The 20791-nt window shown below is 39.8% G+C and overlaps 1 protein-coding gene across 6 annotated transcripts; it reads right to left on the bottom strand.

The window, feature by feature from the left end:
• Positions 1 to 448: 448 nt before the first annotated feature.
• Positions 449 to 19808, bottom strand: LOC124301566 (probable multidrug resistance-associated protein lethal(2)03659). Of its 6 annotated transcripts, none has more exons than XM_046756781.1 (13): positions 19743 to 19808; positions 15230 to 15359; positions 13715 to 13966; positions 13300 to 13564; positions 13028 to 13202; positions 12799 to 12955; positions 12494 to 12696; positions 11074 to 12409; positions 10318 to 10532; positions 8663 to 9741; positions 5564 to 5674; positions 3350 to 5393; positions 449 to 1382 (listed from the first exon to the last, which is right to left on the bottom strand). In XM_046756781.1, the coding sequence occupies exons 2-12, from the start codon at positions 15304 to 15306 to the stop codon at positions 5367 to 5369; spliced, it is 3897 nt and encodes a 1298-aa protein (XP_046612737.1). In that variant the 5' UTR covers positions 15307 to 15359; positions 19743 to 19808; the 3' UTR covers positions 449 to 1382; positions 3350 to 5366. The 6 variants fall into 6 exon arrangements, with proteins under 6 accessions (XP_046612737.1, XP_046612736.1, XP_046612734.1 ...); XM_046756780.1 differs by having other exon boundaries at positions 19594 to 19805; XM_046756778.1 differs by having other exon boundaries at positions 19598 to 19805.
• Between the last annotated feature and the right edge of the window lie 983 nt (positions 19809 to 20791).

Here is a 20791-nt window from a genome sequence, read left to right as displayed (position 1 = left end):
CTCTCAGGAATCTCAGACCGAGGTTCTGGTGAGATTGCAGCAATATATCGTACTTAGGCATTATTTCCACAATATACTTCAAATATATTTCGAATCAATTTCGAATCAAGTGTGTAACGTAAAAAAAAAAAAGAAAAATCGATGCTACATTAACTCAGGTAAATTTGGGAAACTCATAAGCGATAGCTTTCAATATAAAAAAAAAATATTGCTCACAATCCGTCGGCACGTTCGTCGATCAGGGAAAATAGAAAAAAATGCATCACTCGCATTGAACTACTACAGAATTAGGCACTCTCTCACTCTCTCTCTCTCTCTCTCTCTCTCTCTCTCTCTCTCTCTCTCTCTCTCTCTGTCACTTATCGCTAAAGCTCTGTACGTTGACTAAAGAATATACTTTGTATAGTATTATAATATAGGTCTGTAACATTAGAAATAACAAAATAGATACAAGATAGATGTAAAGACAAAATAAATTGCCATTACGAGCGTAATATTTAAAAATATAATTTAAAATTTGTTCGGTCCTGCATGCCCAAATATTCTGTTTTTACAATTTATTGCGCAGTTTGATATAATTTCCGAAGAAATGACTAGGCTGACGAACGAGACTTTACACACATTTGGAAGGGAGGAAAAACCCAGTCCAGCTCATAGTCTGACTCTGCTTTCTTGGACGGGCAATCGCAGCATATTCGGTAAGACAATAACCGCGTTTCGGGACGATGTACACTTGGGGTCAATAAGTCCGAGGCTGATAATTTTTTGGACTAGGTAGTTATGTTGGCAACACAGAGAAGCCTGCAGCGCCACAGTCGGCCGAGCGCGAAACAAACTGATTCTCAATAAACGTAACATAATTCATGACCATCGAATCTAATCTTAGAATACCGCGGAGATAATGACTTGTTAGATTGACACGTATTATAAGGTTGAGTTCGACGGTCATGGGTTATGTTACGTTTATTGAGACTGAGTTAGTTTCGCGCTCAGCCGACTATGGCGCTGTAGGTTTCTCTGTGTTGCCAACATAACTGTCTAGTTTAAAAAATTATCCGTCTCAGATTCATTGTCCCCAAGTGTACCTTGGATGTAGCCGTAGACAATAACTACGCATTTTAGCAACAATACAATCGTCTAAGAGTACCCCAGAATGCTGGTGCGGGTTTTTTCCCGCATTTAGGAGACCGCGAGGGTCTTTCCATTGTTTTATTGTTTATTTCGGACATACCTGGTTTTCCCTCCCACTCGCCGTATGTGCAGCCTAGCATATTTCCAAATTATGCGTAAAAATCAGTTGCCAGAGAACCAGCGCGGAGTGCACTTCTACTTCGGTTCTTTTGTTGCAGTTCCCTCAGACGTACTTCAGTTTATTGTAAATTCTAGAAACAATCAATTAGAATCAACTTTACTACGACTAATATTTGGGACACTTATCCTAGGGTACGAGCAAAATTATTTCCCTTAATAATTTGATATCTTTCACTGTGATTAAACTATTTCTTTACAATCAAGAAATCGACGAGACGTTTCTTATTTTAGAACTGATTAGATTTTGGATATGATGGGTTCTGTAGTTTACGAGTTGTTCTATTAGCAACGTAAATAAAAAATAAAAGAGGTTCGAGACTGAATCAATAGATTTTGATGACTTTGGTCTCGATCGACGTAGCTTTTCTTAGCTGTGAATTAATTTCTTTTGTTATTAAATACGCGACCGGAAAGATCTGGTCTATCTGAATCTTGCCGAAATAGGTCTACAAAAATTGAATTGATTATGTCTGTACAAAACGTGAGGGATAAGTGTTCAGGTCGAAATGGAGATCGATTGACTTGAGCTTTAGTTATGCTGTGTTACTTGTCAAATAAATATTCAAATTTGATTAAATAGTACGTATTTTGATTAACACAACCATTATAATCGTCGATTTTTCATGCACTGTAAGATTTCGTTTCTTATTTTTATTTTACCTCCAGTTATATCGACAACCACTAAGTGAACAAAATCAGATATACCTAGAAGATGATGTAACAATCGGGAAAAAATCGATCGAGAGAAGAATGTCATATTTCGTAGTCGACTAGTTCTCGTGCTGTTGAAAAATTAACGCTGCATCCTTTGCATGGCAATACGTCTCACGAAGTGCCGAAACATGTGATTAACTCTATCAGTCACAGTGGGATTCTCAGCCTCCCATCGCAAATATTTCCATGTTTTAGCCTTATCACAGTTTATTTACAACTTCAAATGATCTTGTTACTTCGTATAATCCCAAGAACCCTCGAGTAAAAAGTTTAGGCGAGAAACATCAAATTTTTATAGTTTTTTTCGATTTCACATCCGCCATATTGGATCCGCCATCTCGGATTTAGAAATTATCAAATTACGAGTTCAGATTCGTGATCAGTGACTCCAAAAACCTCCGGGTAATAAAAAATTCAGTCCACAATATTGAGTTGAAAAATGTGTGACAGTAAGGGTTAAAATAAACTGGATTCGTATGTTTGAAATATTCGTGAACGGCGGTTGATCTATATTGATTGTGTTTTTCCTGGTAAAAAAGTTCAGGTCGACTGTTGTTTCGTTTTTTGAGAAAACGGACCTTCCACAAACGGTAATTGCATTCTCCTGGTTTTGCTCATCGAGACGAACGCAATACGGTTTCCAGTAATTGGCAATTTTTTTACACCCTGTACATGTATGTGTATAATCTGTATATGTTATTCGTATAAAGTATAATAATAGGCCCAGGTTTAAGGTTGTCACTCCGGCGAAAAGTAGAGTAGTGGGGCCGAAAGACAATAGATTTAGAATAGAGTACCTAGATAGAGACGTCGAACGAAACTATATACTGATGTAGTTATAGGTATATCAGTGAACGGAACAGACAATTAAATATTGCGACGTGCCAAAATGGCAGAGAAAGAATTACGATTACATACAAGAGGACGACCAATAAATGGAAGTTAACATATAAGACCACATAATCGATCCGTGTATGTATGACCTTGACAAAACCTTACCGATCGTTCGAATATGAAAACCACCCTATGAATGTCTTGTATTATATGGATAGATTGATTCATCAGTTTGTCACACGTTCCATTAGTTGCTCATGTCGATTTTCGATCAGTTATGAGTGGAACTTGTAAAACTTTTCACTAGTAGAATCGATAGCCTTCCTGCGTTAGCAACTGAAAAGATACCCCTATCTGGCTGATGATGTCCGTTTCAAGTGCGAAGTAATATCGGCATTACCATTATACATACACGTGTTAATTAAGTGAGCCGATCCAAAATTTTCTCCTTTCTACTCAAACTACTTAATGAATGAAGAATTATACCTACATTGTTTAGTTGCTCTTTATTTCCCATTGGTCTCAGTACCCTTCGATTTGTCTTTAAGCTCTCAGTTGTCGATTAATGATTCTAAACAATTTCAGGAAAGTTTCGAATGCTCTTGAAAGTTCTGGAAACATTCTAAACTGTTCGATAAATATAGAGAATATTCTTGAATAATGTGTAAGGTAAGTGTACCAGTTATTGACATATGTAGACCGGATTACTGACCCTTTTATTTTCCGAAATTATGAATTGTTAATTTCTCGAGGACTAAAACCAATTGCTAGAGAGTCAGACACTGCAAATTAATTTTTTTGATAATTTCAAAACTGAGCATCAAACAGATGCAACGAAAAAAGCTCAATAATTGGGACGCTGCTAACAATTGGAACACTTACCTTAATTTAGGTAGATTCGTAACATAAACATGGAGAATACTAGTTATGGTTATTTTTAGTTTAATTTTTTTGTATGCGTGTGTGTGGGGGCGGGGCGACTTTTTAATCAACTTTGCGATTCGTTAATCCGCGATTAATTAACGTTTATAATAATAATAATCACTACCAGTTTCGCCATAGCCTTTCGGGTATGCTCTATATAAGTGGATAGCTTGTGCGGAATGGGGGAGGGGTGCAATGAATTGACTAGGTATTTCAAGATTGTTATCTCAAGGCTCGATTTTCTTTGACTTTCCGTAGCGGTTTATGCCGATGAATTTTTTGTGATTTGAATTTTTAAAAGCCGTAACCAGATTGCAGAGTTCGTAGTGCCACTTTGATACAGCTTCTGTATTCTGCTTATGGCTTACGGGATTCGGTATGCTTCGGCCTTTAAGATGTTTAACACAAACACGCGTATTTGCACAAGTGACAAGGAAAACTACCTGGTCTTGGTGTAGCCGGACCGAGTACAAACCTTACTTCCCGATTCGAAATTCAAACGACGTGATGTGTTTTACAATTTTTACGAGTGGCCGTTCACATCCTCATGGACGCACATTGGATTTGAGCTCACGTTTCCTTGTTCCGTAGTCTCGCACGCTATGCGTGACACTACTACGATAGGCATAATATCTTGCATAATTTTGCAAGCCTCTGGTAGGATCGATGCAATCGTGACGTGTATTCTTCTGCCTATCCTATACCTATAGAAACTTTGATAAATTACATTGCCAATTAATTGGAAGGTAGAAATGAAAAATATATTCCTGTATCAATCTCTTAATGCGTACAGTCGGAGTTTCTGTTTTTCCTTGATCATTTTATATCGATAGTTTAAGAAAAGTTTAAACTGAAATGATATTTTCATACAGCTATTTGACAGAAAACTTAAAAAAAAAAAAATTAATATCCTAATAAGGTATAATAATTGTTTTTTAATCATTATGATCATAGCAATAATATTGAATACTAATAATAATGATAATAGTGATAAAATTTTCCTATATAGATTGTTTTAGGCACATTGATTACTGAGATCGTTTTTATATGCGATTTGCCACAACAAACGAATACTGCAATATTGATATTATTACTCTATTAAACCTAGTAATTGAAACCTAGTAGAAGCCCATATATTGAGCTTATATGTCGTATGCTTATATAAAGCTTATAAACTTTTTCTGGCGGTGAATAAAACGTGCCAGCGTAATAAGTACCTATAAAATTAAGATCAACTGTGTCCGCTCTGATTCGATATCAGTATTTGCACCTATAAGGTCCTTAAAAATTAATGGAAAAGTATACAAAGTTTGAGAATGGTAGATAACAACTATCTTTTAAGACACATTAAAAAAGACTATATAAAAATATTTGATTTTCGCATGAATCACTTTTAAATATAATGTACGACATGTTAAGAATAGGAGATGGAAGGCTTCGTGAAAGAGATTTTGATTAACGTATTATGTGCAGCCTTGGTAATGGATGATTCATACTCATACGTTCTTGGCAAGTTTAGAATCCTAGTATCCAAAATGATTGTGTGAATCCACAACAAATCCTAGTATTCTTCATGTATTCCTTCAAGTCGACGTTTGGCTAGTGTAGTTCTGAAATAACACCATTAATCTTATTCACATTTACGTTGATTTCATTATGTTTTCTTCTGCCAAGCTATACTATTCGAGCTAGAGGGAAAATATAGGGTCGATAAAGAATGGAAAACTCACAGTTATAAGATGTGCATAAGTTGCACATGGTTGCAAGAATAATGCTTTACCTTTTCTGCTATTTTTGTAAGATTTTCCGCCATTGAATGTCCGGTTTGCTGCACCATGTCGTACAAGTATCCTTGTCGATTTTGAAGCAATAAATGAGGATGATCAAACTCCTGGAAGCACAATGGTGATCTTATTGTTATATTAGGATCTACATACCTATATGGACGATAATTAAAATATGGCTAGTTTCTCGGCCGAGTCGAGTACGTTGGTAATGCAGATTGAGCCCGTAGCGGCCGACCGACAGTGGCACAGCAGGCTGAATCAGGGTTACCAACGTAATCAACTAGGCCGAAAAATTAGCCGTCTCTGAATTAACGTCCGCATGTGTACAGTTTTACTCAAGCACAGATTGCGTACGAGGGTACAAATGAGTAGACAGTTGGAGAAGTGGGTGAATTTCGGGAATTTATATTCCGACAACCGGTTATTTAGTTCGATTAGGGTTCAATTTATTCAAAAGTTTATACAAGATTGAGCTTCATTCGAATTGTTTTTAAAATCGGAATCAGTACTACGCATCGTTATTAACAATCACGTCAATCATTTCCCTCGGTGATATGCATGTTTAGCGGTGCCCACAACATGTCAAAAATGGCTCAGCCGACTTACTTCTTTGCAGACAGTATGCTTATGTAGTCAATATTTTTTGCTACGATCTGAATTTTTTTTCCTCACCAAAATGGCGACCTTTTGATGTTGATTTTGACTAGATTTTGCGTAAAAAATCGACGACTTTTTCTTTATTAAATTAACAAGAGAATGTTACATTCTCCAGACTTCGGATTCTTTTCTCGCCATCCAAAGCCCATGACGAAAGAAGAGTCGTGTAAATCTCTGTTGTAAGGGAACGTTACGGCCTGGAGGTGATCCGGCTCACGGATCACAGTTTTTTTATGTGTGATGAGCTTTACAGCTACATTATACCCTGCATTCTCGAATCCTCCCCTTACCATCACCTCGCTGCCTGGGTTCCCATACCGCATCAGTAACATGCTCCTTCTATAATTGATAGACGGTAACTAGCCAGTCCCTTACATCCTTCCTCCCATATATTCACTTTCAAGTCAACTCTCATTCGGCCAACATATAAATTCATTTCTCTTCCTTTTTCCCTCCTGCGAATAATACTTCCTTCTCATCTTCTCATTGTACTTTTGAGGTCATTCACAATAAATCAATTATATAAACAATCATTCAACTTCTCAATATTAGTTCCTCTCATTCTCCATTATCTTTCGTATGAGTGCGTAGTCGACGGGTTACAAACTCATAATAGGCCATAATACAATCACGACAGGGCTGAATTCATTGATAACCGCTCGTCGTAATCACAGTCATACATCCCGTAACAAGAATAGAATTATAAAAAACATGAAATCTTGGCAAAGAGGTTAAACTATCCAAGAATACGGTCTCCAAATTTGAAATAACTGGTTTAAGCGTTTTTGAGATATCGTGGGCACTATAAAATGCGAGGTAACGAGTGTACGCCTGTGGAAAACACAAATGCATGCCATTGAGATTTATTGACTTCACCTACTTAGATGTAAAAATTTTTCTTCAAACCAAAAAAGAAACATCTGGACTCTGTCAAGTTATGACAGATTGTTCCGTGAAAGGTCAACAATTTTTTTCATTTTTACAACTAATATTTTAATCACTTGTATGCCACTCTGGGGTCTCAGAAGCTCTAAAATGGAACCGTAAACTTGCGTTTCTCGAGAGAAAACATTTTTCAACCGACCATATTTCAGAAGGATTTCAGAAAGAACAATTCACCTATTACCAGTTTGTTAATGCATAGATAGATTTCTCGATTAATTGGCTATCGTAAGTGAAAATCGGGTGTGATCCGATCTCAATGCATGTTGGAAAATTAGAGCATACTGAAAGGAAACGGTGAAATTCAGCAGCCTGAGCGACCGACTGCGCATGCGCGAGATAATTGAACTCTATATTGGTCAGTGAGATCGTATCGACGCAATATTTTCGTCTTTACGGTAGGAAGGCCAACTTACTGGTAAACGGGCATGGGCTGTCAAACTTTTCCGCGTCAAGTATCGAATTGAAATTGGGGTCACGCTCTTATTACGATTATTATTCATTGGTTAGTTTGCCGAGCCTAATCAAGTTATTATATAAATTATGTGATATCTGTGTAGCCTAAAAAAATAACAGCTGAAGCTTGAGATCGCTAGCCTGCGCGAAAAGACAATGAAACTCGCGCATGCGTAGTCAATCGTTTACTATTTCTTCTGTGCATACTCACGGAGGACAGGAGGAAGCATCGATAATTGGACACTAAAAAAAGTGTCCTCAAGTAGGCGAGCGTGAGGGACGAGTATGGCTACATACCTTCACGTCCTCTAACACAAAAGCATACCTATCGTAATTGAAGACCCCGAGCATTAAGTTGATATAATCCGAATAATGTGTGAGGTTATGATGTTTTTAAAGTTGATTGATCTGTTTTTTCTGTGAACCTTAGAGGCTGGGTAAATTGTTAAGAAATAAACAATTACGTCAAACAAAATCATTGTTACAAAGGCAGTAGCAATCATTTATGTATCGATTATTCAGAGAGAAGCAACATGATGAATTCACTAAAAAAAATGTAACAATCCACAATCATGATCAAAGCCTAGCAAAACGTTGTATCTGCCTAAGTAACCGTATCAGCTTTGACTGAAGAATGCATGTTATAATTATTGATTTAATTCAGACTGCCCTTCATGCACAGATGGTAAAATTTGAAAATGCTCGTTCATACAAGTTTCCCATTCATACTAATGAAAAATATATAAATGAAATTTGATCTACGTAGTTTTGAATAAACCGAACCTCAATTGAATTAAATGATTGGTTGTCGAGGTATAAATTCCCAAAACTCATACACTTTTTCCGCTGTCAATGTGTGTACTAAGATCCTCTTAAGAGGTAGAATAATGCCGCCTGTGCTAGAATGAATTGTGCTACAAATTTGAGAGAAACCACTCTGAATTTTGTTTGAAGGTAATGTTGCTTCTTCAGGAATAAAATGTGATAGTCAATACCGACATAATTATAGAAAATGTTTGCATATAAGTGTAACTCACCACCATGGTACCGGCATCCATAACAAGCACTTTGCTGCTGTCCATAACGGTGTTGAGTCGGTGGGCTATAGTGAGAACGGTACAGCCAGCAAACTTCTTTCGAATAGTTTTTTGAATCAGCACATCAGTCTGAGGATCTACATTGGCTGTAGCTTCATCAAGTACCAATATTTGGTTGTTTCTAACAATGGCACGAGCAAGACAGACCAATTGTCGTTGCCCGACACTGAAATTAGTACCCCCCTCGGACATTTTCGAATTCAAACCACCCGACAATTCGTTTACAGCTTCCTTGAGTTCTACTTCCTCCAGCGCTTGCCAGAGCATATCGTCGGAATACTCATCAAACGGATCAAGATTTTCACGCAGCCGTCCGGAGAACAGAACCGGTTCTTGCGGAATTATGCTGATCTTGGACCGCAGATCATGCACTCCCAAGTTACTGGAAGGTATGTCGTCAATGAATATTTCACCGTCAATGTATGCAAGTCGGAACAATGCAGATATCAACGAAGATTTCCCGGCACCGGTTCGTCCGACGATTCCAATCTTCTCCCTTGGCATGATCACAAAGTTCAGGTTCTTTAGAACCGGGGGCTCGGCTCTATCGTATCTCAAAAACATATTAGAGAACTGTATTCTTCCTTCGGTTGGCCATTCTTCTGGAGGTTTATGTTCCGGTTTGCTCTCAAGCGGCGGTTCCTGTTCAAGGGTACTGTACTCAAGAACCCTCTCGACGGATGTCATATGGTTCTCCATTTCCGCAGTCTGCCGGACGCCCCACTGCAGCATCCCAGTCAGCCCGATACACTGAGTAATTGCCAGACCCACGTTTCCTCCGAAAGTCTCTTGGCTCAGAACAAGGAAGCTGAATGTCACCAGGCCAGTGTAGAGTACGCAAGTGAAGTCCAGGTAATATCCAAACGTTCGCGAACATGAAATGAAGATGTACCAGGCTGAAGAGTGCAAGTCTTGGTGGTTATCGAATTCTTTTGAGAGATTGGCTTCGGCGTCGAAAGCTCGAATCGTAGTCAATCCATTCAAAGTGGCACTCAGATGTCCGAATACTGGAGAACGAGCTGAGGAAACACCATGTAGATTGTGAAAGATTGAAATGTCACTGCCACATTCTGGTAAGCTCCAGTTCACTTGAGACATATTTCGTAAGATCAGTATCTGGCTTATACTTATTGAAAGCGGTCTTCTTTTTCTAATTTTTTTTTTTTGCCTATATTCATGTTGGGTAGGTACCAAGATTGAAACCATTAATTGAAGATTAGCAAAGATAGCCAGCCAAATATGGTATTTTGAAGCTAGATGAGTGATGGGGCAGAGAGCTTCGATATGGAAATTTCTTACGTTTATCGACCTAATCAACATTGGAGTCCCATAAGCGAGTCAGTAAATGTAGGGTATACACCCTTGGCAACTAGTTTCGGCATTAATTATATTATTACAAAAATAATATAAGCATTGTGTGAAAAGTGCGGAAACTGGGCTATTTGCGATGCCTCTGAAATTTTTGACCGTAAGCCTCAAGGGCAAGTGCTGTGTTCCTCTAAATAAAGATCAGTTCACACAATAAAAAGTATTTGTATTCGTATTGATCTTAAATTTTGCATGCCAGACGAAATAACAATAAACGTCATGCTTACTTATTCCTTCTAATCGTTTGACACTGCGGCTGGTACTGATGTAGATAACTCTCATAACATACAGCAGGATTAGGATAATCACGGTCGGTATCATGAGCAAAGGTCTTATCATTGTAACCAGGACAATCACACCGAGTAGTGAAAGGCCAATCTGCACAACGTCAGACATACTCATCGGTAGAAGTTCATCAATGGCACCCATATCTTTCGAGAACCTGACGTAGAACGTATATAAAAACACCCGGTTATCATCTTAAGGTCGGTCGTCATTATTGATCACTGATAATCAGAATATCAAACCTCCGAAGCGCGAAATTTGCTGAAACTTCTAGAAGTGTTAGAACTAAATAAATAGAACTTCTCATGTTCAGTTCCATCCATTGGGCTTTCCTTCGCTCAATCTATAATACATCAGGTTCTCGGAAACTCGCTTGTTTGAGCTCGACTACAGCTCTGAAATAATAATACATCCGTTTACACTAGAATCTGTAAGAGCGTGTCATTGAAACTAAAACAGAGACCAATGAAAGTTAATATTTAGGACAAAAGTACACAGCAAATATCGTTTATTGCGGCATTTTACTCATCGCACTGTCAATTTTAACCGGCGTGAAAGGCCCAATGGATAGAACTATACGCAAGAAACTTTATATTTTCGGCCAAAGAAACACCCCTAACAGTTTTAGCAGAACCCGTCATCCGGAAGTGTAATACTCACCTTGTGAGTGTAACAAACTAGTAACGTAAATTTCGTACCTGTTCAAAATGCGTCCAGATGTATTCGTATTGAAGAAACGCATTGTTGTCCTGGTGATGCATCTGAACATGTTGCCATGTAAAGTTTTCGACGCCCGCATGCAAACACTGACGAACATATACGTTCGCAAGAAAGTAAAGATGACAGTGGCCACTGTAATGCCGCTGTATGTGTAAATACACATGTCTCTGGTCAAGGGTGCCGTCCAGTTAAATACCAACGTGCCGTTGGTTATGTCTACTGAGGTCTCCTCCGTGTTTACCCAGTATGTGATAAAGTAGTCACCGCCACTAGCGAAACCTTGGTTCAGGATGCACACCAAGAACATAGTTACGACGAAACAAACGCTGCCAGCTGCTTTAAAGTAGGACAGGTAGATTTTGGCCGATATTCGACCAGTCGATCTCAGTTCCGCTTCCTCGACGGGATCCACGTCGTTTATCTCTTCGGATCTCATGCTCTGAATTGAAGATTTTCGACTCAAGCTTTTCCGCGTGCTTTCGTTATCCTCTGGCACGTTGACTTGCTCCTGCAGTAGCTTCACGAAATCTAGTCCAGCAGTTTCAAGCTCTTCGAATGTACCCTCAGCTTCCACTTCACCATTGTTCATCACGATTATCCGATCGACATGCTTAAGATACTGGTGCTGGTGTGTCGCGACTATCCTGGTTTTACCCCGGAGGTAACCATTGATGCATTCGTCGAACAAGTGTCTTCCCACGTGAGCGTCTACCGCCGACAGAGGATCGTCGAAGAGGTAAATATCTGCCTCTGAGTAAACGGCCCTCGCCAAATTTATTCTCGCGCGCTGTCCTCCGCTCAAACTGATTCCCCGTTCGCCAACAATCGTTTTATCGCCATAGGGAAATAGGGTGAAATCCCTCTTTAGTTGACAAACACTGACGACACTCTCGTAGCGCGTCTTATCCATGGGTCGACCAAAAAGGATGTTTTGTCTAATTGAAGAGGCGAAAAGCCAAGGCTCTTGACTTGCGTAAGCGACTTTACCGTTCACTTCAACACTGCCACTAACGAGAGGAAGTTCACGTAATATTAGGTGGTGAAGACTTGTTTTTCCAGATCCTACGTGACCGATAACTGCCACAAATTGACCAGGTTTTATCTCAATGTTCAATTCTGAAAGTGTGTTCTCTTTGTTGTCTGGCACCCATTTTGCCGTAGCATTTTTCAACATAACAGCATATTGGCTGTTACTAGTTTTCTCACAATTGGCTTGTCCATTAGCTTTGATCGCTGGTTTTTCTCTCTCCTCGTGCAGCATGAATTTTTGCAAACGCCTGACGGACACCAACGCTTCAGCAATTTGGGTCATACCTGAAATATTTAAAAACGTGCAATTGAGGTACCAATTGAAAGAGTATAAATTATAATGGCGTTTGGAATGATTTCCGCTCTTACTGATTGGAAACGCAATTGTCATTGCTGTGCGAAGGACGTTGTAAAAGGCTGTCATCATGAACACTTGTTCCGTGGTAATTTTATTACCACTAAGAACGTAAGCCAGTATCGTGACAAAGACGCAGAGTCTCGGTGTGTACATGTCGAACGACGATGATATTCCTAAGACGATTGAATTTTTCTTTATTGCGTTAACCTCTTTCCTAAAAATTATACAATATTATGTATGATTCCGTGATATATGTTTCCTTCGCTGCGATTTATATTGCTCAATGACTTTATTCAGAATAATAAATTACCCTTACCGTCTTGCGATTTCGACAAGATAAGAAAATGGCTTTTCCCACGTGTACATTTTTATTACTTGAATACCATTGATGATTTCATTCATCAGGCGAATTCTTTCATCTGTTCGAAGAGCGATTCTCAGTCTGAATGTAGAGGACTTTTTTCCAAGATATCCTAACGATTAAAAAATAATATAAGTATTTTGTTAGTGTGCATTTCTAACGGTTCCGGCAGTTCAACAATCACCTTGCAACGGAATGAAGAATAGCAGTGTCAGCATTCCAATGACTGCTGACCATCCAACTTCCCGGTAAATCAGGTAAGTTATTACCACAGACTCTAAGGGCCCCAGCCAAATGTAGTGGATAAAATAAACTGCCAAATCAAATCTGTTCACATCATTGCTAAGCAGATTAACAATCTGGAATAGTTTTATACGTGGATGAATACTACAGTCTTTGATAATGGTCGGTCACACGTGCAGTCACGTGAGGTTTGAGTTAGTGTCAGCAACTCACCTGCCCAACGGTCGTCTCAGCCAAAGCGGATTTCGAGAGCTTTAAGACCTTCCTGTAGATGAGCGAGCAGCAGGCGACCCTTATTTTCATTCCCGTGTGCATTATTCCCAGCATGCAGGGATGAATTACAAGGAAGTTGAGGGTGGAGCATAAAATTATTCCACCGGCCCACAAGTATGCTTCGTCCTTTGACATTTTGGACCCATTGACATTGTCACTGCGGTAATACCGAAGTAACCCGGCTAACATCAACGGCTGCGTTATCCTGTCGGTGTTTGACGGTGTCGAAGACACAACGAATGTTCGTTAAAATGTTTTTTATGTTTTACCATTCGTTTTTTTTTTTTTTTTTTTGGGTCAGCTAATTATTGACCTTGGAACCGTTTCATGTCTCTGCAATGAGAGCTAGTCTCACCTTACGAGAAACTCCAAGGCTGCTATTATGATCCCCAACATCATAATCCGGGGGCCAAAGCACCTTACAAGTACTCGCAGCAGACTGGGCTGAGTTCCTTTCTTTGTTCGACAACATCTTTCTTGTTCCTTCTCCCAGATCCTCGATATTTGGTCCCCGAGGACGTTGCTCTTGTGTTCATTAAGGGGTGCATAGAGGTCTGTTACTTCGAGCTCTCGTCGGTATCCCAAAGCAAACGTCCTCAGAACCCATCTACATGAGAACCATTCGTTGGTGAAGTATGTAATATATAGTGAAGTTAAAGTGTTATAGAAATGGATCGAGGCGCTGAGCGATAGATATTTATGTTTTCTCATGCCATCGTGTTGAAAAACTCAATTTGACGGTCGTATTATCAATCGCCAATTGCCAACGGCAGGACAGAGGTAACGAATAGAAATCTCATTTCTCAAGTACCTTCGAGAGGCGAGGACGTGTATAAATATACGTGCTATACACAGTGTTCGATAATGACTTGGTTCTAGACTGTGCGGTAAGTTTTAGCTTGAAATCATAATACTGCGTACCCAGTGGCGATGGCCAGTAAGCTAAAAATAATCGATGCATCGATCAACCGACTCCAAAAAATAATTGAACACAACTCGATTGAATCGGTGAAAATCAATCGATTACTTTATATTTGTTTATATTTGTTGAAACGGTGCATTTGAAACCAAAACTTCGTCAGTGCGTACTCTTGTTGGCGGAAAAGTTTTTCGATAATTTATAGTTTCAGTCAAAACATGTTTCAATTTCAGGTGAAAATATTCATTTATCTTTCACTTATTACATCAAATAGGTACTTAGTAGGTAAGACAATGATAATAGTTGATACTTTAATCAGATAAATTGATATTGTATTGCGTCGTTCATGGGAGTAAAAAACAAAAACCGATTGCAAAGAAAAATAATCGATTATGCTCGATTAAACGGGAAAAAATAATGGATTCATTCGAAAATCGATTATTTTCGGTCATTCTTAGCACCCGGCATTTTTTCATTTCACTCCTGGGCGAGGCGCTTACAAATTACTGGCATTACTATAATCATGTATACTGTGTGAAATTTAATGCTGTCAAGCTTGTGATTGTCATGGTTATACTGATGTTTAAGTTGCAAAAAGATGAGTTGGCGTTATGATGAACCATAGGTACTTGCATTCCATGGTAACGAAATACCGGATATTAATTACAGTCGCAGACCACTGTATGATATCAATTCAGTATGCGTTGTATGTTACTTACGGTATGTTTGCGATGCTAATCAATACGGCGATATGAGTATCACTAGCAAGGCTTCTGATAAATGCAGAGCATAATTATACCGATAGCACACGTGTTACACCATAGTTAAATAGTTAAGTGCATAATTGCGCTCCAATTCTTTGTTAACCAATGACGGTGATTTTTGTCGCGAATACCGATAACCAATGTCACCTATCTGGTTTATAATTGTACAAACGTGAGTTGAACTTACGCGAATGTGATGATCGAGAACGGATTTGCTTTTTCACGCGGGTTCCGTTGCGCTTGTTGTTTCTCCGACTTGTCCATGGCACATGAAGTTGGATGATTACCAAATGTCTCTCATCTAGCACAGTCACCTCCTGCAACAGGAACAAATCGTAACAAATTCATTAGCGTGATGCTAAATGTGACCGAAATCCACGGTACGATGTGAACGCGGTTCGAAACGGTTGCCATAAATTCCATTTAATTATCCCTTATTCGTGCGAAATGAATCAAGCGCAAAGTGTGGATCTAAAGTTTCTTGGAATTACCAATTACCATATTACAATTTCATTTAACAATTACACATCTGCAAAGTAAATGCATTGATCGAACCGTAGCGTTCAGGAATTATTTTGTTTTCACAAGTGTATAATATTACCAACAGCACCTCGATGGTATTGTTTTGACACGGTAAATATCGCTGATAACCAATCGTCGGTGGCAAAGATTCAGAAGGTACTATGATGACTTTCGACGAATTTAGCACAACGACCTCATCACGTGGATGAACGTGGTGTTCCTACATGCCGGTAAGCGAAAGGTGGGGCTGGGAATACGATTTAGGTCCGTACATAATACATACAGTCGTCGTATTAGAGTTTCGCTTCGTCACTATGCCTGATCGATTTTTTCGCAGTTACAATATTTCTTCTTTTATAAACTAACAGTTTAGATTGTTGTGGAGTATATATACGAAGGACCGTGGACGTGGACAAATCGCTGGAGCTCAAAGTACAACCGACCACTTGAATTGCGAGCCAGATTTGCGATTCTAATCAACCACACGAATTCTGAACACGAGAGACTCTCGGCTTTTGTATGGTTCGTTTATACCGCATGCGTGACGCGCGTTTGTACTTTGCGTACATATGAGTTGTGCACTACGGCACAGTTCCGCAAATATTCGTCACTCTTACGAATAACCGAGTTGTCGCAATAAATACCGAGTTGTAAACTCAATGGATCGATTTTCCTGACATTTTTCCGCGAACGCGATGTTGCTTTGTGATTAGTCGCCACTGTCTCCATTTCTAGCAATGTAAGTGTTGCGTTTTTCAATGTTACCACTTTGTTATACTAGTTTAGATTTCCGACTATGAGATCACTGCTGAACTGCATTATCTGCACGCGGATAATGAATGTTCGACTTCGATCGTTTGTAGGAGAATACTAACACGATGTTTAATAATTTGAAAATAAGACTTGTCCATTGCATGGTATAAGATAAAGGCTTCATTACCTTTTATCCGACTGCATTACCAGAAAAAAACCGAAAATCGACTGGTCTAGATTTTGATTTGGACTTACATCGTTTCAAATTTTGTGATTAATATGCTTGTTTATACTTGGAATAAATGTCAGCAATCGGTAAATCATAACAGCCTCGAAATTATCATATTGGTGCATAATCGCCTTAAACAAAAGTGAAAATACGGCAATTGGAGCCACTGTACCATACTGATGTCACCATCGGCACTTGTATGCACAGTGGATAAAAAAGTTCTTCAGCTTCGGGCTCAATAAGTTAAAGAATTTGTGTCAACATCATCGTGTTACGAGCGAAAGGAATTGCTCGCGACGACTTCGAACGTCACCAGCAAAGAGAGACCAGACAGCTGATGATCGAGGCAGCCCGCATGCACAGATCAAGGGTGAACCAACGTAAACGAACGTTAAGCAAGTGCAACCATCGCGCATCTGTTAGAAATAATGAAACAATATAACGGAGGGAGTTTATTTCATCGTTGACTGGACATCTTTTCAATTATTCTAGAAGACCATCTGAACAGACATTATCCCATTAAACCTTAATTGAAAATTAATATTAGACCTGCAGCAGACTTTCTTCACCGATTTCTTCACTGATCGTGCACCGTTCGAACTCTGAATAGTTAACCTGTGTCATTTTATTTTTCCGTAGACTTATTTTATTTCTCGAAATTCTTATTTTATGTAATCGGCAGCCGGTATAACGACGACACAGCCGCCGTCGAAAGTCTAACAATAAGCATAGTAGAAATCCGTCAACCGTGCTACTTTGGATATGAATGGCCTGGCGAATATTTTTTTTTACTCCATTCTACAACGCTAAGAATTCACCTCAACAGTAGACATCGTATATAGGGATATAATATATATTATGTACATGTAAGTTATAGGTGTTGGAAAAAAGAAATAACAATACCGTTATAAAGGTAACACCGATGACAGGGAATTCGGATTGAATTGCACAACATTTGACAGCGTATGTCGATGAAATTAAAATCTTACTCTGGTCCGTAAATTTGGCGAAATGAATAATCAAGCAGATCGATAACAACGAGTGGAAACTATACAACGTAGCGAACAGCAGGTCTGCACGTCCTAAACCAAAGGGCACGTATAATATGCAGGGAATGTCGCGATCGCTAAAAATAGCTGTCCTGAACCTTCGTGCGTAGGGTAAATATTTCAAAGCAAATACATATAAATATACAGTTGTTGATCGAACGAATTTGTGTCCTACGAGTGAGTGGTTTTTACCCTCTCCCCCCTCCCCGCGGGTTTCATTTCTGGGAAGGTTGAAAAAAAATACATCTTTTCTATTAATAAGTGACACGACGGTCCCGCCTTACCAACTCTTATGACTCGAGAACCAGCAACAACGTCGTTACGTAATCCCGGGTTGAATCTTCTAGACCATTTCACGTGTGTGTGTGTGTGCATACAACAAGCGTTATTGTTAGTATCGGAATATAAATTTTATGTTGACCTTGCAGCATTTCTGTATCGTAGCTACCAGTACAGGTAGATATGAAATCTTATAGTTGGTATAAAAAAAAGTGGTCTACCTGCCAGAGCGACTTTCAATGCGGGTTCAAGATCATCTATTAGCAAGATATAAATACGTTACATCCGAACTTGAACATCACTTCATTGAACCATCGGCGGTTGAACGTGAATTAATTCACAATTTTTAACGGTAAAACGATTCTCTTTTGCTTGTAATCTCCTCCGCGTATCGTTTCCGTGCACTAAAATAATTGTGGATTATCGCCACTGCCGGGCACGGAGTTGAAATACGCGCAGGAAAAATTATTCCAATACCCCAGCGTCTGACAATGAGATTATAAGCGAAAACACCGTTCAATTAGCTCTGGTCATAATGTTACAGTATCAAGTTGACCGCTTCGATGTAAACAAATCGACGAGGTAGTGGTTAATGATCGATTTTCTTCTTCAATAATCAGGCATTAGTTGTCGCATTGCATACGACCTCTGCTTATCGTTCGCGTGACATTGAGAAACGCACAAAGTATGACACGTTCAACTCCCCGCGATTCTAGATGAAAATGTTTTATCACCGCAGCTTCGCTCTGCAATCATGCAGAGAAGCACAATTATTGCCGTCCTTCGGCGGTTGTACAGTTTCTCAATTAAAATCGTATCAACGTAGCTATAACGGTGGGATGCGTGACGATAAACAGCTGCGAGAGTGACGCCCGTTCCGGTTGCCATGGCAATCGACGTATCGGGTTGAATGATAATTTAGCACGATATACGTATAGGTACATGGTAATACTCGGCGGCTGCATGTGATTCGTGAGGGAAGCGTGTGGTCTGTGAACCATTCCCTTCCGGAAATACAACGCCGTTATGCTACTCATTTCTAACGCTATTTTTTATGCAGATACACGTAATAACAGGATTTCCGTACAACAATGCGAACGCCGCAACGCGACGTGCACGATGCGACAAGTCTGAAAGCGCACTCCGTGGGATTGTGCATCAGCAAAATATTTGTGCTTACACAAGTGTCTCGCTTTAGACGAATGAATGCGCGATTGCAAAGATCTACTCTTCGCGTGCGGTGTGTTTTTACCAAAATATGTTCACCCGTTTCTTGTCAATTAAACATCACTCAATTATTTTATTAATAATTTCACGGGTACGGTTAACTCACGCGGCAGCACATCGTCATCCTCACTTATTACGCAATTCCGATTAACCCGCAAGGAAAAACCCTTCTACGTTGAACGAGGCGATCGTTACAGTGGCGTAGCCACCGCACTGCGGGAAATTGACCGAGTCTAGGGTTCTGGAATGTGGGAGAAAAGCAACGCTAACTTCGCAAGGTTCGTCCGTGTGAAAACCGCTCGTAAAACGTGCGAGGCGTTGTGATCGAAGCGTTGCACGTAGACGCAGTTTCCGCAATAACTCTTGGCCTAACAACAAAGCGACGCGCTTCCATTTTACACTCGCATCGCGCAATATCACGACCGAGTTTACAACAAACATTGAAACGCTGAGCGCGAGCAACGTGCACACGCCGCATGATTGTATTCTTACGTACTCGATGCGCCTCCTGCGTGCCTCGAAACGCCGATCGCTCTTTCTCGCGTTGCCTCGGGCCCGGCACACTCCAAGCATTCGGAGGATCGAATCCTCGTCGCCTCCTCCTCTCTCGCTGCGAGACGCAGACCTGTCGAGTAACCGACCGTGTGTGTTAAACTGCGGCACTCTGCCTTCTCCCGTTCGAAGCGATGCTGACTGCAGTTGACTGGCTGGCGCTGAGCCGAGGGAGTCGAGAGAACTCGTCATTCGGGCACGTGGTGGCTCTTCGACGCGCATGCGCCCTTGCGGGGCGAGTTTCAACCGGACAGGTCACATTGTTCGGGAATTGGCGAGATCACGGAACACAATTTTCACCGTAATATCGGGTCGCGGAGGCGGTGTCAAAGTTCCGCATTTGAAAAGTTCCGAGGGCGCAGAATTCCGAGCTTTTTCGTGACGAAACTTGAAGTAAAGAAACAAAACTTCGAGGAATCATCGAAGTTTCGAATGGTCAGAAAACTGACGGGTCAAAGTTCCGAATTGCAAGATTCCGTAAAGTAAAGTTCCGACAGAGCAAAGTAAAATGTTCCGAAAAGTAAGGTTAAGATAGAGCAAAATTCCGAAAAGCAAAAATTCCAATAGAACAAAAAACTTGAAACAAAGTTTATTGAAAATTTTATGTACTGCAAATTTGGTTCACACCATTTTTAATGTTTCGTTAACCATTAACTATGTATTTAGCAATAACCATGTTAAAGAAAGTTTGACGCGCTATAAATAAAAACCCATGCGTTACACAGAAAAAAGTTATAGGAAATTTTATCATCCACAAAATCTATTGTTACTACATTTTTGTCGGGCGCGGGTAAAAAATTAGAAAAACCAAAAATCTGAATGGTCTGCATGAAAACAGTCTCACGACGGCTCATTTTACTCCTTACTTCGCATTGTTGCGCTGTCGTTCTATCGGCTGATAACAAACCGTCTGTACTGCGGTTAAACGTGCGTCGTGCGATTCTCAATTCCCCTTTGTAATGTTTCTGTGAATTGTCTCGTACTCGCTAAACCTGTTACAATATTCTCACTTTCCGATTGGCGGCAGGTTTATCTCGACAAACACGAAGAGCAACGGATTTCATCCGGTAATTGAGTTTTTAATAATATAACGATTTCACCCTAATCACCAGACGGGTTCTTGTATCTATTATGCGTG

Source organism: Neodiprion virginianus, chromosome 3, assembly GCF_021901495.1.
Source record: "Neodiprion virginianus isolate iyNeoVirg1 chromosome 3, iyNeoVirg1.1, whole genome shotgun sequence".
Lineage (NCBI taxonomy): Eukaryota > Metazoa > Arthropoda > Insecta > Hymenoptera > Diprionidae > Neodiprion > Neodiprion virginianus.
This window is presented reverse-complemented; position numbering and strand designations above follow the sequence as displayed.

Bases quoted from the DNA above. Each gene is read 5' to 3' on its own strand.
- LOC124301566 (XM_046756781.1), bottom strand. From the start codon at position 15,306: ATGGACAAGTCGGAGAAACAACAAGCGCAACGGAACCCGCGTGAAAAA. The intron at 13,967-15,229 runs GTAAGTTCAACT...GTTCTCATGTAG, and splicing joins TTCTCGATCATCACATTCGC to ATGGGTTCTGAGGACGTTTG. The intron at 9,742-10,317 runs GTAAGCATGACG...GTGTTTCCTCAG, and splicing joins CAAACGATTAGAAGGAATAA to CTCGTTCTCCAGTATTCGGA.